The sequence below is a fragment of the Salmo salar genome, chromosome ssa21 (genome assembly GCF_905237065.1).
Source record: "Salmo salar chromosome ssa21, Ssal_v3.1, whole genome shotgun sequence".
Taxonomy (NCBI): domain Eukaryota; kingdom Metazoa; phylum Chordata; class Actinopteri; order Salmoniformes; family Salmonidae; genus Salmo; species Salmo salar.
In genome coordinates, this window is record NC_059462.1 from 57,701,945 (window position 1) to 57,722,108 (window position 20,164).

The 20,164-nt window shown below is 47.7% G+C and overlaps 1 protein-coding gene across 1 annotated transcript in view; it reads right to left on the reverse strand.

Moving 5' to 3' along the window:
* Positions 1-20,164, reverse strand: part of myo10l3 (myosin X, like 3) — a 178,083-nt gene that overhangs the window by 140,051 nt on the left and 17,868 nt on the right. Inside the window, exon 2 of the mRNA XM_045704931.1 lies at positions 16,426-16,530. Coding sequence (XP_045560887.1) covers positions 16,426-16,530 — 105 coding nt within the window. The remainder of the gene's footprint in view (positions 1-16,425; positions 16,531-20,164) is intronic.

The window sequence follows — 20,164 nt, forward strand, 5'->3', positions numbered from 1 at the left end:
TCAGACTGTCCGCAATAGGCTGAGAGAGGCTGGACTGAGGGCTTGTAGGCCTGTTGTAAGGCAGGTCCTCACCAGACATCACTGGCAACAACGTCGCCTATGGGCACAAACCCACCGTCGCTGGACCGGACAGGACTGGGGGAGCAGTATATATACACTCACTTAATACTCTAAGTTGCTCTGGATGAGAGAGTCTGTTAAATGAACATAACGTCAAATGAAGCAACAATAATATGATGGGCAATTATATCCCCTAACCTTAACCCTAACCCTAACCTTAACCTTAACCCCTGGGCCTGCATTATACACTACCTACTGTAGGTGGAGCAATTATATCCCCTAACCCTAACCTTAACCCTAACCTTAACCTTAAATCTAACCTTAAATCTAACCCCTGGGCCTGTATTATATACTAACTACTGTAGGTGGAGCCAGTCCCATGACTGTAACTAACTAACTAACTAACTACTGTAGGTGGAGCCAGTCCCATGACTGTAACTAACTAACTAACTACTGTAGGTGGAGCCAGTCCCATGACTGTAACTAACTAACTACCTAACTACTGTAGGTGGAGCCAGTCCCATGACTGTAACTAACTAACTAACTAACTAACTACTGTAGGTGGAGCCAGTCCCATGACTGTAACTAACTAACTATCTACTGTAGGTGGAGCCAGTCCCATGACTGTAACTAACTAACTATCTACTGTAGGTGGAGCCAGTCCCATGACTGTAACTAACTAACTAACTATCTACTGTAGGTGGAGCCAGTCCCATGACTGTAACTAACTAACTATCTACTGTAGGTGGAGCCAGTCCCATGACTGTATAACTAACTAACTAACTATCTACTGTAGGTGGAGCCAGTCCCATGACTGTAACTAACTAACTAACTACTGTAGGTGGAGCCAGTCCCATGACTGTAACTAACTAACTAACTACTGTAGGTGGAGCCAGTCCCATGACTGTAACTAACTAACTAACTAACTAACTAACTAACTAACTACTGTAGGTGGAGCCAGTCCCATGACTGTAACTAACTAACTAACTAACTAACTAACTAACTAACTATCTACTGTAGGTGGAGCCAGTCCCATGACTGTAACTAACTAACTACTGTAGGTGGAGCCAGTCCCATGACTGTAACTAACTAACTAACTACTGTAGGTGGAGCCAGTCCCATGACTGTAACTAACTAACTATCTACTGTAGGTGGAGCCAGTCCCATGACTGGAACTAACTAACTAACTACTGTAGGTGGAGCCAGTCCCATGACTGGAACTAACTAACTAACTAACTAACTACTGTAGGTGGAGCCAGTCCCATGACTTTAACTAACTAACTAACTAACTACTGTAGGTGGAGCCAGTCCCATGACTGTAACTAACTAACTAACTAACTAACTAACTACTGTAGGTGGAGCCAGTCCCATGACTGTAACGAACTAACTAACTAACTACTGTAGGTGGAGCCAGTCCCATGACTGTAACTAACTAACTAACTACTGTAGGTGGAGCCAGTCCCATGACTGTAACTAACTAACTAACTAACTAACTAACTAACTAACTACTGTAGGTGGAGCCAGTCCCATGACTGTAACTAACTAACTAACTATCTACTGTAGGTGGAGCCAGTCCCATGACTGTAACTAACTAACTAACTACTGTAGGTGGAGCCAGTCCCATGACTGTAACTAACTAACTAACTACTGTAGGTGGAGCCAGTCCCATGACTGTAACTAACTAACTAACTAACTAACTACTGTAGGTGGAGCCAGTCCCATGACTGTAACTAACTAAGTAACTAACTAACTAACTACTGTAGGTGGAGCCAGTCCCATGACTGTAACTAACTAACTAACTAACTACTGTAGGTGGAGCCAGTCCCATGACTGTAACTAACTAACTAACTACTGTAGGTGGAGCCAGTCCCATGACTGTAACTAACTAACTAACTAACTACTGTAGGTGGAGCCAGTCCCATGACTGTAACTAACTAAGTAACTAACTAACTAACTACTGTAGGTGGAGCCAGTCCCATGACTGTTACTCACTAACTAACTAACTAACTACTGTAGGTGGAGCCAGTCCCATGACTGGAACTAACTAACTACTGTAGGTGGAGCCAGTCCCATGACTGTAACTAACTAACTAACTAACTACTGTAGGTGGAGCCAGTCCCATGACTGTAACTAACTAAGTAACTAACTAACTAACTACTGTAGGTGGAGCCAGTCCCATGACTGTTACTAACTAACTAACTAACTAACTAACTAACTAACTACTGTAGGTGGAGCCAGTCCCATGACTGTAACTAACTAACTATCTACTGTAGGTGGAGCCAGTCCCATGACTGTAACTAACTACTGTAGGAGGAGCCAGTCCCATGACTGTAACTAACTAACTACTGTAGGTGGAGCCAGTCCCATGACTGTAACTAACTAACTACTGTAGGTGGAGCCAGTCCCATGACTGTAACTAACTAACTACTGTAGGTGGAGCCAGTCCCATGACTGTAACTAACTAACTACTGTAGGTGGAGCCAGTCCAATGACTGTAACTAACTAACTAACTACTGTAGGTGGAGCCAGTCCCATGACTGTATAACTAACTAACTAACTAACTAACTACTGTAGGTGGAGCCAGTCCCATGACTGTAACTAACTAACTATCTACTGTAGGTGGAGCCAGTCCCATGACTGTAACTAACTACTGTAGGAGGAGCCAGTCCCATGACTGTAACTAACTAACTAACTACTGTAGGTGGAGCCAGTCCCATTACTGTAACTAACTAACTACTGTAGGTGGAGCCAGTCCCATGACTGTAACTAACTAACTAACTACTGTAGGTGGAGCCAGTCCCATGACTGTAACTAACTACCTAACTAACTAACTACTGTAGGTGGAGCCAGTCCCATGACTGTAACTAACTAACTAACTAACTAACTACTGTAGGAGGAGCCAGTCCCATGACTGTAACTAACTAACTAACTAACTAACTATCTACTGTAGGTGGAGCCAGTCCCATGACTGTAACTAACTACTGTAGGTGGAGCCAGTCCCATGACTTTAACTAACTAAGTAACTAACTAACTAACTACTGTAGGTGGAGCCAGTCCCATGACTGTAACTAACTAAGTAACTACTGTAGGTGGAGCCAGTCCCATGACTGTAACTAACTAACTAACTATCTACTGTAGGTGGAGCCAGTCCCATGACTGTAACTAACTACTGTAGGAGGAGCCAGTCCCATGACTGTAACTAACTACTGTAGGAGGAGCCAGTCCCATGACTGTAACTAACTAACTAACTACTGTAGGTGGAGCCAGTCCCATGACTGTAACTAACTAACTAACTACTGTAGGTGGAGCCAGTCCCATGACTGTAACTAACTAACTAACTACCTAACTAACTAACTACTGTAGGTGGAGCCAGTCCCATGACTGTAACTAACTAACTAACTAACTATCTACTGTAGGTGGAGCCAGTCCCATGACTGTAACTAACTAACTAACTAACTAACTAACTATCTACTGTAGGTGGAGCCAGTCCCATGACTGTAACTAACTAACTACTGTAGGTGGAGCCAGTCCCATGATTGTAACTAACTAAGTAACTAACTAACTAACTACTGTAGGTGGAGCCAGTCCCATGACTGTAACTAACTAACTATCTACTGTAGGTGGAGCCAGTCCCATGACTGTAACTAACTAACTATCTACTGTAGGTGGAGCCAGTCCCATGACTGTAACTAACTACTGTAGGAGGAGCCAGTCCCATGACTGTAACTAACTAACTACTGTAGGTGGAGCCAGTCCCATGACTGTAACTAACTAACTACTGTAGGTGGAGCCAGTCCCATGACTGTAACTAACTAACTAACTACTGTAGGAGGAGCCAGTCCCATGACTGTAACTAACTAACTAACTACTGTAGGAGGAGCCAGTCCCATGACTGTAACTAACTAACTACTGTAGGTGGAGCCAGTCCCATGACTGTAACTAACTAACTACTGTAGGTGGAGCCAGTCCCATGACTGTAACTAACTAACTAACTAACTACTGTAGGTGGAGCCAGTCCCATGACTATAACTAACTAACTAACCAACTAACTACCTAACTATCTACTGTAGGTGGAGCCAGTCCCATGACTGTAACTAACTACTGTAGGTGGAGCCAGTCCCATGACTGTAACTAACTAACTAACTACTGTAGGTGGAGCCAGTCCCATGACTGTAACTAACTAACTATCTACTGTAGGTGGAGCCAGTCCCATGACTGTAACTAACTAACTAACTAACTAACTAACTACTGTAGGTGGAGCCAGTCCCATGACTGTAACTAACTAACTAACTAACTAACTAACTACTGTAGGAGGAGCCAGTCCCATGACTGTAACTAACTAACTAACTAACTAACTAACTAACTATCTACTGTAGGTGGAGCCAGTCCCATGACTGTAACTAACTAACTACTGTAGGTGGAGCCAGTCCCATGATTGTAACTAACTAAGTAACTAACTAACTAACTACTGTAGGTGGAGCCAGTCCCATGACTGTAACTAACTAACTATCTACTGTAGGTGGAGCCAGTCCCATGACTGTAACTAACTACTGTAGGAGGAGCCAGTCCCATGACTGTAACTAACTAACTAACTACTGTAGGAGGAGCCAGTCCCATGACTGTAACTAACTAACTAACTACTGTAGGAGGAGCCAGTCCCATGACTGTAACTAACTAACTACTGTAGGTGGAGCCAGTCCCATGACTGTAACTAACTAACTACTGTAGGTGGAGCCAGTCCCATGACTGTAACTAACTAACTAACTAACTACTGTAGGTGGAGCCAGTCCCATGACTATAACTAACTAACTAACCAACTAACTACCTAACTATCTACTGTAGGTGGAGCCAGTCCCATGACTGTAACTAACTACTGTAGGTGGAGCCAGTCCCATGACTGTAACTAACTAACTAACTACTGTAGGTGGAGCCAGTCCCATGACTGTAACTAACTAACTATCTACTGTAGGTGGAGCCAGTCCCATGACTGTAACTAACTAACTAACTAACTAACTAACTACTGTAGGTGGAGCCAGTCCCATGACTGTAACTAACTAACTAACTAACTAACTAACTACTGTAGGAGGAGCCAGTCCCATGACTGTAACTAACTAACTAACTAACTAACTAACTAACTATCTACTGTAGGTGGAGCCAGTCCCATGACTGTAACTAACTAACTACTGTAGGTGGAGCCAGTCCCATGATTGTAACTAACTAAGTAACTAACTAACTAACTACTGTAGGTGGAGCCAGTCCCATGACTGTAACTAACTAACTATCTACTGTAGGTGGAGCCAGTCCCATGACTGTAACTAACTACTGTAGGAGGAGCCAGTCCCATGACTGTAACTAACTAACCAACTAACTACCTAACTATCTACTGTAGGTGGAGCCAGTCCCATGACTGTAACTAACTACTGTAGGTGGAGCCAGTCCCATGACTGTAACTAACTAACTACTGTAGGTGGAGCCAGTCCCATGACTGTAACTAACTAACTACTGTAGGTGGAGCCAGTCCCATGACTGTAACTAACTAACTAACTAACTAACTACTGTAGGTGTAGCCAGTCCCATGACTGTAACTAACTAACTAACTAACTAACTAACTAACTAACTAACTAACTAACTACTGTAGGTGGAGCCAGTCCCATGACTGTAACTAACTAACTAACTAACTAACTAACTACTGTAGGTGGAGCCAGTCCCATGACTGTAACTAACTAACTAACTAACTACTGTAGGAGGAGCCAGTCCCATGACTGTAACTAACTAACTAACTAACTAACTAACTAACTATCTACTGTAGGTGGAGCCAGTCCCATGACTGTAACTAACTAACTACTGTAGGTGGAGCCAGTCCCATGATTGTAACTAACTAAGTAACTAACTAACTAACTACTGTAGGTGGAGCCAGTCCCATGACTGTAACTAACTAACTATCTACTGTAGGTGGAGCCAGTCCCATGACTGTAACTAACTAACTAACTAACTAACTAACTAACTAACTAACTAACTAACTAACTAACTAACTACTGTAGGTGGAGCCAGTCCCATGACTGTAACTAACTAACTAACTAACTACTGTAGGAGGAGCCAGTCCCATGACTGTAACTAACTAACTAACTAACTACTGTAGGTGGAGCCAGTCCCATGACTGTAACTAACTAACTAACTAACTAACTAACTAACTAACTAACTACTGTAGGTGGAGCCAGTCCCATGACTGTAACTAACTAACTAACTAACTAACTAACTAACTACTGTAGGTGGAGCCAGTCCCATGACTGTAACTAACTAACTAACTAACTAACTAACTAACTAACTACTGTAGGTGGAGCCAGTCCCATGACTGAAACATTCCTGTGATTCCTGCTCAGGATTCCTGAGAGAGAGACACACAAAGACAACCCCTAGTGACCTCAGAACATTCTTGGAGGATATGATGACAACTTGTAAGAATGAAGATTAGATGGGGGGGGAATGTGGGAGGGATGGATGGGCAGGGGGGAGAGGGGTAGGAATGTGGGTGGGATGGATGGGCAGGGGAGAGAGGGGTAGGAGTGTGGGAGGGATGGATGGGCAGGGGGGAGAGGGGTAGGAATGTGGGTGGGATGGATGGGCAGGGGGGAGAGGGGTAGGAATGTGGGAGGGATGGATGAGCAGGGGAGAGAGGGGTAGGAATGTGGGAGGGATGGATGAGCAGGGGAGAGAGGGGTAGGAGTGTGGGAGGGATGGATGAGCAGGGGGGAGAGGGGTAGGAATGTGGGTGGGATGGATGGGCAGGGGGAGAGGGGTAGGAATGTGGGAGGGATGGATGGGCAGGGGGGAGAGGGGTAGGAATGTGGGAGGGATGGATGGGCAGGGGGAGAGGGGTAGGAGTGTGGGAGGGATGGATGGGCAGGGGGGAGAGGGGTAGGAGTGTGGGAGGGATGGATGGGCGAGCAGGGGGAGAGGGGTAGGAGTGTGGGAGGGATGGATGGGCGAGCAGGGGGGAGAGGGGTAGGAGTGTGGGAGGGATGGATGGGCAGGGGGAGAGGGGTAGGAATGTGGGAGGGATGGATGAGCAGGGGGAGAGAGGGGTAGGAATGTGGGAGGGATGGATGAGCAGGGGAGAGAGGGGTAGGAATGTGGGAGGGATGGATGAGCAGGGGGGAGGGGTAGGAATGTGGGAGGGATGGATGGGCAGGGGGAGAGAGGGGTAGGAATGTGGGAGGGATGGATGGGCAGGGGGGGAGAGGGGTAGGAGTGTGGGAGGGATGGATGGGCAGGGGGAGAGGGGTAGGAGTGTGGGAGGGATGGATGGGCAGGGGGGAGAGGGGTAGGAATGTGGGAGGGATGGATGAGCAGGGGGAGAGAGGGGTAGGAATGTGGGAGGGATGGATGAGCAGGGGGAGGGGTAGGAATGTGGGAGGGATGGATGGGCAGGGGGAGAGAGGGGTAGGAATGTGGGAGGGATGGATGGGCAGGGGGGAGAGGGGTAGGAGTGTGGGAGGGATGGATGGGCAGGGGGGAGAGGGGTAGGAGTGTGGGAGGGATGGATGGGCAGGGGGAGAGGGGTAGGAATGTGGGAGGGATGGATGGGCAGGGGGAGAGGGGTAGGAATGTGGGAGGGATGGATGGGCAGGGGGAGAGGGGTAGGAATGTGGGAGGGATGGATGGGCAGGGGGAGAGGGGTAGGAATGTGGGAGGGATGGATGGGCAGGGGGAGAGGGGGTAGGAATGTGGGAGGGATGGATGGGCAGGGGGAGAGGGGTAGGAATGGATGGGCAGGGGAGAGGGGGGTAGGAATGTGGGAGGGATGGATGGGCAGGGGGAGAGGTATGGAGGGCAGGGGGAGAGGGGGTAGGAGTGTGGGAGGGATGGATGGGCAGGGGGGAGAGGGGTAGGAGTGTGGGAGGGATGGATGGGCAGGGGGGAGAGGGGTAGGAATGTGGGAGGGATGGATGGGCAGGGGGGAGAGGGGTAGGAATGTGGGAGGGATGGATGGGCAGGGGGAGAGGGGTAGGAGGATGGATGGGCAGGGGGAGAGGGGTAGGAATGTGGGAGGGATGGATGGGCAGGGGGGAGAGGGGTAGGAATGGATGGGCAGGGGGAGAGGGGGTAGGAATGTGGGAGGGATGGATGGGCAGGGGGGAGAGGGGTAGGAGTGTGGGAGGGATGGATGGGCAGGGGGGAGAGGGGTAGGAGTGTGGGAGGGATGGATGGGCAGGGGGGAGAGGGGTAGGAATGTGGGAGGGATGGATGGGCAGGGGGGAGAGCGGTAGGAATGTGGGAGGGATGGATGGGCAGGGGGGAGAGGACTAGGAATGTGGGAGGGATGGATGGGCAGGGGAGAGGAGGGAGGGATGGATGGGCAGGGGGGAGAGGGGTAGGAATGTGGGAGGGATGGATGGGCAGGGGGAGAGGGGTAGGAATGTGGGAGGGATGGATGGGCAGGGGGGAGAGGGGTAGGAATGCGGGAGGGATGGATGAGCAGGGGGTAGAGGGGTAGGAGTGTGGGAGGGATGGATGAGCAGGGGGTAGGAGTGTGGGAGGGATGGATGGGCAGGGGGAGAGGGGTAGCAATGCGGGAGGGATGGATGGGCAGGGGGGAGAGGGGTAGGAATGTGGGAGGGATGGATGGGCAGGGGGGAGAGGGGTAGCAATGCGGGAGATTGGATGGGCAGGGGGGAGAGGGGTAGGAATGTGGGAGGGATGGATGGATGGGCAGGGGGGAGAGGGGTAGGAAGGTGGGAGGGATTCACCAAGCAGGACAGGACAGTTGAGTCGGGGGAAATCGAAAAGGAGAGTTTTGCCTCTTCAACAACTGGTGTTGTTGCGTATTTGAATGCAGTGGATGTCTCGACCCGTTTTTCACCCATCTTGGAATACCTGATGGTCAAAATGTTGACTCTCAAGGGAGTTTTCAGCTGGTATCGCGACTGTTGTATACATTCCACCTCAGGACAAGAAATATAACAAGCAGAAACTTAACGAACTGTATGAGGCTATAAACAAGCAGGAAAACACATCTGGAGGCTGCTTTCCATGCCACCGGCGATTTTAACTCTGCGTTATTAAGACACGTGATGCCCAACCTCCAACACGTCTCCTTCGCCACTAGGGGGCGATAAAGTCCTAGGCCACTGTTAATCTACCCACAAGCAAGCATAACAGACCCTCTCCCTTGTCCGCCATTCAGCAAATCAGATCACGACTCCATACTCCTGCTTCCTGTTTACAAGCAGAAGCTCAAAAACAGGAAGTACCTGTGACTCGCTCCATTGAGAAAAATCATGCTGTGAGTTAAGCTGTGACCTTGTACTGAGTTTCTTTACATTAGCAGAGTTAGCTGCCACTAGAACACACATGCTGTTCATATTTAGATCCACCCTCAGAACAGCACAGGCCTCCAGAAATAGCATGAAGCCTGGGGGTACGGGTGAGGTGGACAGCTGGCGGGACAGACCCTAGGAATGGGGACGGGATGGGGCAGTGGGTCATGGTCCTCTGGGCCAGCTCTGAAGGCCTGGGGATAGGTGGTAGGAATATGGAGCTACAGTGCATGACGACTCGCTAAACATACCAAGACGAGTCCAAGTTCAAAAGCTAAAAACATATTTACAGTAAAGCGACATCCTTCAAGAACAAAACAAGCAGCTGAACCCTAAAGACTTTACCCCCACCAGCTGACTTCTCACTCAATCAACAGGATATCCTTCAGACACGAAGGTCTCCCCTCCAGCCCAACAGATAAGTTCAGCCTGGCTAGAGTAGAGCGCATTCCTACTATTCACGTCACACAAACTGATAATCATACTGCTAATCATTACCTTCTGGAAAGAAAAACAAAAAAAAACCCATCACAGATCAGCATACATTACATGCTGGTCAGTGTTGGTGTGATGCTGGTCTAACTGGTTATGCTGGCATGGTGACCAAGCCTTCGCTGTGTTTTTGCGAGTGACCAGCATACATCCTATTGGAATCCAGCCAGAGTCGATTCCCACAATCTGCATTCAGAAAAGATGAGTGAATGAAAAACCATCTAAACTGGAACAAAGATCTCAGCAATAAATCCAAACTAACAGATTGGATTAGTTTAGAAAAATGTATGTTACTTATCTTTGTGTAGCATAAGATAAAATGTATTGATTAATTAAAATCAACTCAACACTGGTATACCGCACAGCCCCACAGCACCCCCTGGAGGTCAGGCTAGGGTGGGCAGTATCCAGACGTTCATATCGTCATACAGTCCTTCTCTCATACCGAGATTTACGATATTAACGGTTTAGTACACAAGGGGTTTCCATAAAATGCAAAAAAAAAGCCCAATGTGCTAACAACCTTAGCACAAGTAATAGCGAATATCCATGGAGGCTGCTAGCTAAATATGCTAACGAGCACAAACGAAAATACACAAAATTGCAAATCTAACAGTATAGCTTCCGCCCCTCTCTTCGCCCCAACCTGGGCTCGAACCAGGGACCCTCTGCACACAACAACAACTGACACCCCACGAAACATCGTTACCCATCGCGCTAGAAAAGCCGCGGCCCTTGCAGAGCAAAGGAGAACAACTACTTCAAGGTCTCAGAGCGAGTGACGTCACCCGATTTAAACGCTATTAGCGAGCACCACCGCTAACTAGCTAGCCATTTCACATCGGTTACACAAAGACAGGCAATCCAGCTCAAAGTTATACATATATAGGTAGGCGCTACCAAATGGCATTTTTGGTAAGTTTGCACATTTACAAGCCAATGTGAACGGAACACATTGTGCAAATGAATAAAGATTTGACGCATGCTTGTCTGAAGGAAGAACAGTACTGGCTCTGAACCAGCATATCTACATGCTGTGTGTCTGGAGTCGCTAGGGCAACGGACCTGTCTGCTCTGAGAAGAGGGGGAAGAGCAGACGGGTGGAGAAAAGAGAGAAGAAGAAAAAAAAGTAAATGAAGGGAAATGGAGATACCTAATCAGTATTCTGCTCAACGCTCAAACCACTAGGCTACCTGCCGCCTGAAGATAGCGGCCGCTGTACAGAAGTCAAAGCTCTCTGGATTATTTTTTTTTTCAAAAACACAAAACTAACCCAATATGATGCCCCCGTCACCTTATTAAATTCAGCCACTTACTTAGATTAACGAGCAAGATGAATTTAGGAGGTCGGGTTAACACAGAATTATACGTTTTTCACAAGACTAAAACACGAGAAATATCGTGCTGCGTTTTGTAAATGATGTAAAATGCTTTTTATTGTAATTACTGCCTCAGACTAATGTTGTGTCACAACGTGTAGAGTTGTTTCCGCGCTGCTGTGCGGTTGTTGCTAACCTTACTATTCTACCTGCCAACTTTGTTTTTTTACTTTTTAATGGCCGTTTTATATTTACATTTTTTCCCCCCCTCCATCGCTCGATTTTTTTCATTCATCTTTTTCACTCCGGACGCTTTATCTGGACGTGGTTCGTCAGGACCTCCACCAGCCGAAGCTAAGTAGTAACATTAACATTATGCCTTCCAATTGCAATCGCTGTACTCGTAATATACAGGAGAACGATCGCCTTACAGCGAGGATAGCTGTGCTGCAAGCCCAGCTTCAGACGCAATCGTAAGGCAAGGGTAATTTACTGTAGGAAAGGATGAAACAGCGTCTGTGCCACCAGTAAGTACAGATAGTAACGTTAGTATAAACCCCCTCGCACGGTCCCCCGCAGCCGGACAACTTTCTCATGGCTTCTGGAGGGAAACGCTGTAGGAATGCTCAACCGGTGTCGCTCATTCAGCTGACACAAACTTTAAACCGGTTCTCCCCATTAAGCAGCGAGCCGGAGTCAGAGGTCGAGCCTTCTCTGGTCTCTCCTCCTCCCGTTACGGGGTCAGAGGTCGAGCCTTCTCTGGTCTCTCCTCCTCCCGTTACGGGGTCACGAGCCTTCTCTGGTCTCTCCTCCTCCCGTTACGGGGTCAGAGCCTTCTCTGGTCTCTCCTCCTCCCGTTACGGGGTCAGAGCCTTCTCTGGTCTCTCCTCCTCCCGTTACGGGGTCAGAGCCTTCTCTGGTCTCTCCTCCTCCCGTTACGGGGTCTGAGCCTTCTCTGGTCTCTCCTCCTCCCGTTACGGGGTCAGAGCCTTCTCTGGTCTGTACTCCTCCCGTTCCGGGGTCTGAGACGCTGAAGCCTCCCACCATTAGCTCTGACAAATTGAAAACCCTAGTCATTGGCGACTCCATTACCCGCAGTATTAGACTTAAAACTAATCATCCAGTGATCATACACTGTTTACCAGGGGGCAGGGCTACCGACGTAAAGGTTACTCTGAAGACGGTGCTGGCTAAAGCTAAAACTGGCGAGTGTAGAGAGTATAGGGATATTGTTATCCACGTCGGCACCAACGATGTTAGGATGAAACAGTCAGAGGTCACCAAGTGCAACATAGCTTCAATGTGTAAATCAGCTAGAAAGATGTCGGCATCGAGTAATTGTCTCTGGCTCTACAGCAGAGTCTCACAACTCAATCGCTGGTTGAAAACTGTTTTCTGCCCCTCCCAAAAGATAGAATTTGTAGATAATTGGCCCTCTTTCTGGGACTCACCCACAAACAGGACCAAGCCTGGCCTGTTGAGGAGTGACGGACTCCATCCTAGCTGGAGGGGTGCTCTCATCTTATCTACGAACATAGACAGGGCTCTAACTCCTCTAGCTCCACAATGAAATAGGGTGCAGGCCAGGCAGAAGGCTGTTAGCCAGCCTGCCAGCTTAGTGGAGTCTGCCACTAGCACAGTCAGCGTAGTCAGCTCAGCTTTCCCCATTGAGACCGTGTCTGTGCCTCGATCTAGGTTGGGCAAAATTAAAAATGGCGGTGTTCGCTTTAGCAATCTCACTAGTATAAAGACCTCCTCCATTCCTGCCATTATTGAAAGAGATTGTGATACCTCACATCTCAAAATAGGGCTACTTAATGTTAGATCCCTCACTTCCAAGGCAGTTATAGTCAATGAACTAATCACTGATAATAATCTTGATGTGATTGGCCTGACTGAAACATGGCTTAAGCCTGATGAATTTACTGTGTTAAATGAGGCCTCACCCCCTGGTTACACTAGTGACCATACCCCCCGTGCATCCCGCAAAGGCGGAGGTGTTGCTAACATTTACGACAGCAAATTTCAATTTACAAAAGAAAACTGACGTTTTCATCTTTTGAGCTTGTAGTCATGAAATCTATGCAGCCTACTCACTCACTTTTTATAGCTACTGTTTACAGGCCTCCTGGGCCATATGCAGCGTTCCTCACTGAGTTCCCTGAATTCCTATCGGATCTTGTAGTCATGGCAGATAATATTCTAATTTTTGGTGACTTTAACATTCACATGGAAAAGTCCACAGACCCACTCCAAAAGGCTTTCGGAGCCATCATCGACTCAGTGGGTTTTGTCCAACATGTCTCTGGACCTACTCACTGCCACAGTCATACTCTGGACCTAGTTTTGTCCCGTGGATCTCTGTTGTGGATCTTAACGTTTTTCCTCATAATCCTGGATTATCGGACCACCATTTTATTACGTTCGCAATCGCAACAAATAATCTGCTCAGACCCCAACCAAGAATCATCAAAAGCTGTGCTATAAATCTTCGAACAACCCAAAGATTCCTAGATGCCCTTCCAGACTCCCTCCGCCTACCCAAGGACGTCAGAGTACAAAAATCAGTTACCACCTAACTGAGGAACACAATTTAACCTTGCGTAATACCCTAGATGCAGTCGCACCCCTAAAACATTTGTCATAAGAAACTAGCTCCCTGGTATACAGGAAATACCCGAGCTCTGAAGCAAGCTTCCAGAAAATTGGAACGGAAATGGCGCCACACCAAACTGGAAGTCTTCCGACTCGCTTGGAAAGACAGTACAGTGCAGTATCGAAGAGCCCTCACTGCTGCTCAATCATCCTATTTTTCCAACTTAATTGAGGAGAATAAGAACAATCCATAATTTATTTTGATATTGTCACAAAGCTAACTAAAAAGCAGCATTCCCCAAGAGACGATGGCTTTCACTTCAGCAGTGATGAATTCATGAACTTCTTTGAGGAAAAGATCATGATCATTAGAAAGCAAATTACAGACTCCTCTTTAAATCTGCGTATTCCTCCTAAACTCCGTTGTCCTGAGTCTGCACAACTCTGCCAGGATCTAGGATCAAGGGAGACAAGTGTTTTAATACTAGATCTCTTGACACATTAGTGAAAATAATCATGGCCTCTAAACCCTCAAGCTGCATACTGGACCCTATTCCAACTAAACTACTGAAAGAGCTGCTTCCTGTGCTTGGCCCTCCTATGTTGAACATAATAAACGGCTCTCTATCCACCGGATGTGAACCAAGCTCACTGAAAGTGACAGTAATAAAGCCTCTCTTGAAAAAGCCAAACCTTGACTGAGAAAATATTTTAAAACGATCGGCCTATATCGAATATCTCATTCCTCTCAAAAATGTTAGAAAAAGCTGTTGCGCAGCAACTCACTGTCTTCCTGAAGACAAACAATGTACACGAAACGCTTCAGTCTGGTTTTAGACCCCATCATAGCACTGAGACTGCACTTGTAAAGGTGGTAAATGACCTTTTAATGGCGTCAGACCGAGGCTCTGCATCTGTCCTCGTGCTCCTAGACCTTAGTGCTGCTTTTGATACCATCGATCACCACAATATTTGGGAGGGTTAGGAAACCCAAATTGGTCTACATGGACAATTTCTGGCCTGGTTTAGATCTTATCTGTCGGAAAGATATCAGTTGGTCTCTGTAGATGGTTTGTCCTCTGACAAATCAACTGTAAATTTCAGTGTTCCTCAAGGCTCCGTTTTAGGACTACTATTGTTTTCACTATATAGTTCACCTGTTGGTGATGTCATTCGGAAACATAATGTTAACTTTCACTGCGGACGACACACAGCTGTACATTTGGATGAAACATGGTGAAGCCCCAAAATTGCCCTCCCTGGAAGCCTGTGTTTCAGACATAAGGAAGTGGATGGCGGCAAATGCTCTACTTTTAAACTGCTAGTTCTAGGTCCCAAGAAACAAAGAGATCTTCTGTTGAATCTGGCAATTAATCTTGATAAGGACCTCGGCGTTACTCTGGACCCTGATCGCTCTTTTGACGAACATGTCAAGACTGTTTCAAGGACAGCTTTTTCCCATCTACATAACATTGCAAAAATCAGAAACCTTCTGTCCAAAAATGAATCCATGCTTTTGTCACTTCTAGGTTAGACTACTGCAATTCTCTACTTTCCGGCAACCCGGATAAAGCACTAAATAAACTTCAGTTAGTGCTAAACACGGCTGCTAGAATCTTGACTAGAACCAAAAAATGTGATCATATTACTCCAGTGCTAGCCTTTCTACACTGACTTCCTGTTAAGGCAAGGGCTGATTTCAAGGTTTTAGTGTTAACCTACAAAGCATTACAAGGGCTTGCTCCTATCCATCTTCCCGATTTAGTCCTGCCGTACATACCTACACGTACGCTACAGTCACAAGATGCAGGCTTCCTTACTGTCCCTAGAATTTCTAAGCAAACGGCTGGAGGCAGGGCTTTCTCCTATTGAGCTCCATTTTTATGGAATAGTCTGCCTACCCATGTGAGAGACACAGACTCGGTCTCAACCTTTAAGTCTTTACTGAAGACACATCTCTTCAGTAGGTCCTATGATTGAGTATAGTCTGGCCCAGGAGTGTGAAGGTGAACGGAAAGGCACTGGAGCAACGAACCGCCCTTGCTGTCTCTGCCTGGCTGGTTCCCCTCTCGCCACTGGGATTCTCTGCCTCTAACCCTATTACAGGGGCTGAGTCACTGGCTTACTGGTGCTCTTCCATGCCGTCCCTAGGAGAGGTGCATAATAATAGTTTGTGTCGGGGGGCTAGGGTCATTCTGTTATATCTGGAGTATTTCTCCCGTCTTATCCGGTGTCCTGTGTGAATTTAAGTATGCTCTCTCTAATTCCCTTTCTCTCGGAGGACCTGAGCCTCAGGACAACCAGGCCTGATGACTCCTTGCTGTCCCCAGTCCACCTGGCAGTGCTGCTGCTCCAGTTTCAACTGTCCTGCCTGCGGCTATGGAACCCTGACCTGGTCACCTGACGTGCTACCTGTCCCAGACCTGCGGTTTTCAACTCTCTAGAGACAGCAGGAGTGGTAGAGATACTCTGAATGATCGGCTATGAAAAGCCAACTGACATTTACTCCTGACTTACTACACCTGTTGCTGAGATGTTACAGTCAACATAGGCCTACAACACAGAGTAATTAGCCTGATGAAGACCATCTTGGTTAGTGAAGGTAGTTTGGTTTGTCCCAGTACGTAGTTTGTCCTCTTTACCTTTCCGTAGTCGGTTGTAAGGACCAGGTATCCGTCGTCGTGGGAACAGGAGCTGACAGTAGCAGGGAGGAGCAGCTCTTTGTCCCGCAGCCAGACACGGGCCCCCTGAAACACAACAAAAGATCAGCCTCTGGGAGCACAGAAGACATTACTAGAATCTGTGTCAATGTCAAGGGCCACTTCAGGAGGGGAATGGCCCCCCATACACATGCCATAAGAAAAACAAAATGGTTTCCAGTCCTGGTTCTACAGTATAGACACCAACATTTCAGAGAGAAAATATAAATGGTTACCAGTCCTGGTTCTACAGTATAGACACAAACATTTCAGAGAGAAAATATAAATGGTTACCAGTCCTGGTTCTACAGTATAGACACCAACATTTCAGAGAGAAAATATAAATGGTTTCCAGTCCTGGTTCTACAGTATAGACACCAACATTTCAGAGAGAAAATATAAATGGTTTCCAGTCCTGGTTCTACAGTATAGACACAAACATTTCAGAGAGAAAATATAAATGGTTACCAGTCCTGGTTCTACAGTATAGACACCCATCAGAGAGAAAATATAAATGGTTTCCAGTCCTGGTTCTACAGTATAGACACCAACATTTCAGAGAGAAAATATAAATGGTTTCCAGTCCTGGTTCTACAGTATAGACACAAACATTTCAGAGAGAAAATATAAATGGTTACCAGTCCTGGTTCTACAGTATAGACACCAACATTTCAGAGAGAAAATATAAATGGTTTCCAGTCCTGGTTCTACAGTATAGACACCAGAGAGAAACCATTACCTACAAAGATAGAGGTGGTCTTCAAAGTTCTTCAAAAGAAAAGAAACAGTTTGTGAGACATTAAAACACAACAGCAGACATTAACACAACAGACATTAAAACACAACCAGTCAGTCCCTGACTCAGGTTCTGACCAGTTGGAGAGGTCCTTGACCCTCTGTCTCACAATCCTGCCACATAGCACAGCCTAGCCATTAGCCATCCCAGGCTCCCAGGCAGGCTCAGAGCATAGGGCTGCAGCGACAGTGTCCACTGTGTTCTACTGAGGGAGGGCTGCAGCGACAGTGTCCACTGTGTTCTACTGAGGGAGGGCTGCAGCGACAGTGTCCACTGTATTCTACTGAGGGAGGGCTGCAGCACCATAGTGTCCACTGTGTTCTACTGAGGGAGGGCTGCAGCACCATAGTGTCCACTGTGTTCTACTGAGGGAGGGCTGCAGCACCATAGTGTCCACTGTGTTCTACTGAGGGAGGGCTGCAGCACCATAGTGTCCACTGTATTCTACTGAGGGAGGGCTGCAGCACCATAGTGTCCACTGTGTTCTACTGACGGAGGGCTGCAGCACCATAGTGTCCACTGTGTTCTACTGAGGGAGGGCTGCAGCACCATAGTGTCCACTGTGTTCTACTGAGGGAGGGCTGCAGCACCATAGTGTCCACTGTGTTCTACTGAGGGAGGGCTGCAGCACCATAGTGTCCACTGTGTTCTACTGAGGGAGGGCTGCAGCACCATAGTGTCCACTGTGTTCTACTGAGGGAGGGCTGCAGCACCATAGTGTCCACTGTGTTCTACTGAGGGAGGGCTGCAGCACCAGTGTCCACTGTGTTCTACTGAGGGCTGCAGCACCATAGTGTCCACTGTGTTCTACTGAGGGCTGCAGCACCATAGTGTCCACTGTGTTCTACTGAGGGAGGGCTGCAGCACCATAGTGTCCACTGTGTTCTACTGAGGGAGGGCTGCAGCACCATAGTGTCCACTGTGTTCTACTGAGGGAGGGCTGCAGCACCATAGTGTCCACTGTGTTCTACTGAGGGAGGGCTGCAGCACCATAGTGTCCACTGTGTTCTACTGAGGGAGGGCTGCAGCACCATAGTGTCCACTGTGTTCTACTGAGGGAGGGCTGCAGCACCATAGTGTCCACTGTGTTCTACTGAGGGAGGGCTGCAGCACCATAGTGTCCACTGTGTTCTACTGAGGGAGGGCTGCAGCACCATAGTGTCCACTGTGTTCTACTGAGGGAGGGCTGCAGCACCAGTGTCCACTGTGTTCTACTGGAGGGCTGCAGCACCATAGTGTCCACTGTGTTCTACTGAGGGCTGCAGCACCATAGTGTCCACTGTGTTCTACTGAGGGAGGGCTGCAGCACCATAGTGTCCACTGTGTTCTACTGACGGAGGGCTGCAGCACCATAGTGTCCACTGTATTCTACTGAGGGAGGGCTGCAGCACCATAGTGTCCACTGTATTCTACTGAGGGAGGGCTGCAGCACCATAGTGTCCACTGTGTTCTACTGAGGGCTGCAGCACCATAGTGTCCACTGTGTTCTACTGAGGGAGGGCTGCAGCACCAAGTGTCCACTGTGTTCTACTGAGGAGGGCTGCAGCACCATAGTGTCCACTGTGTTCTACTGAGGAGGGCTGCAGCACCATAGTGTCCACTGTGTTCTACTGAGGGAGGGCTGCAGCACCATAGTGTCCACTGTGTTCTACTGAGGGCTGCAGCACCATAGTGTCCACTGTGTTCTACTGAGGGAGGGCTGCAGCACCATAGTGTCCACTGTGTTCTACTGAGGGAGGGCTGCAGCACCATAGTGTCCACTGTATTCTACTGAGGGAGGGCTGCAGCACCATAGTGTCCACTGTGTTCTACTGACGGAGGGCTGCAGCACCATAGTGTCCACTGTGTTCTACTGAGGGAGGACTACTCTTTAACATAATGACAGAAACATTCTACAAGGAGTGTCCCTCTTCCCAGCGAATCATCTAACGACCACACAGCCTGACGTTCAAACTACCCCCCCAACCCATGAAGCATTGCAGCACACAGTCACCATTTCCTGTTTTCCTATCTGTTAAAAAAACAAAAACACAGATAGGTGGTCTGCTCCAGACTGGAGTCAACGACCTCCCACCCATGATGTGGGTTCTGACTTTTACACATGAAATTATATATATATATATATATATATATATGAATAAGTATAAGAGAGACAGAGAAGAGAGACAGAGAAGAGAGACAGAGAAGAGAGACAGAGAAGAGAGACAGAGAAGAGAGAGAGACAGAGAAGAGAGACAGAGAGAGAGAGACAGAGAGAGAGAGAGACAGAGAGAGAGAGAGACAGAGAGAGAGAGACAGAGAAGAGAGACAGAGAAGAGAGACAGAGAAGAGAGACAGAGAGAGAGACAGAGAGAGAGACAGAGAGAGAGACAGAGAGAGAGACAGAGAGAGAGACAGAGAGAGAGAGACAGAGCGAGCGAGGTGAATGTACTGTATAACGTTTACATTCTGTCAGGATATATGTTATTGTTAACCATCTGGGATCCTCTGGGAGGAGAAGAGAGACAGTCTGGTACCAGTCACCATGACAGCCGTGAGTTGGGGAGGAGTGAGCGCTTTGGGGGTTAGAGGTCAGGTGAAGTGAGGAAGAACATGGCACTAATCTTCAGAGGTGTAAGGAGAAAAGGGGTACATATACTTGGTTTGAGCTTTTAATAAAAATCCATGAGTTTTACTTACTCTTTATCAAGAACCTAATAACACCTGTTACTGGGTGGTGAGGAAGAGGAGCCAGGTCTGCAGGAACCACTAGCTGACTGGGGAGTGAGGAAGAGGAGCCAGGTCTGCAGGAACCACTAGCTGACTGGGGAGTGAGGAAGAGGAGCCAGGTCTGCAGGAACCACTAGCTGACTGGGGAGTGAGGAAGAGGAGCCAGGTCTGCAGGAA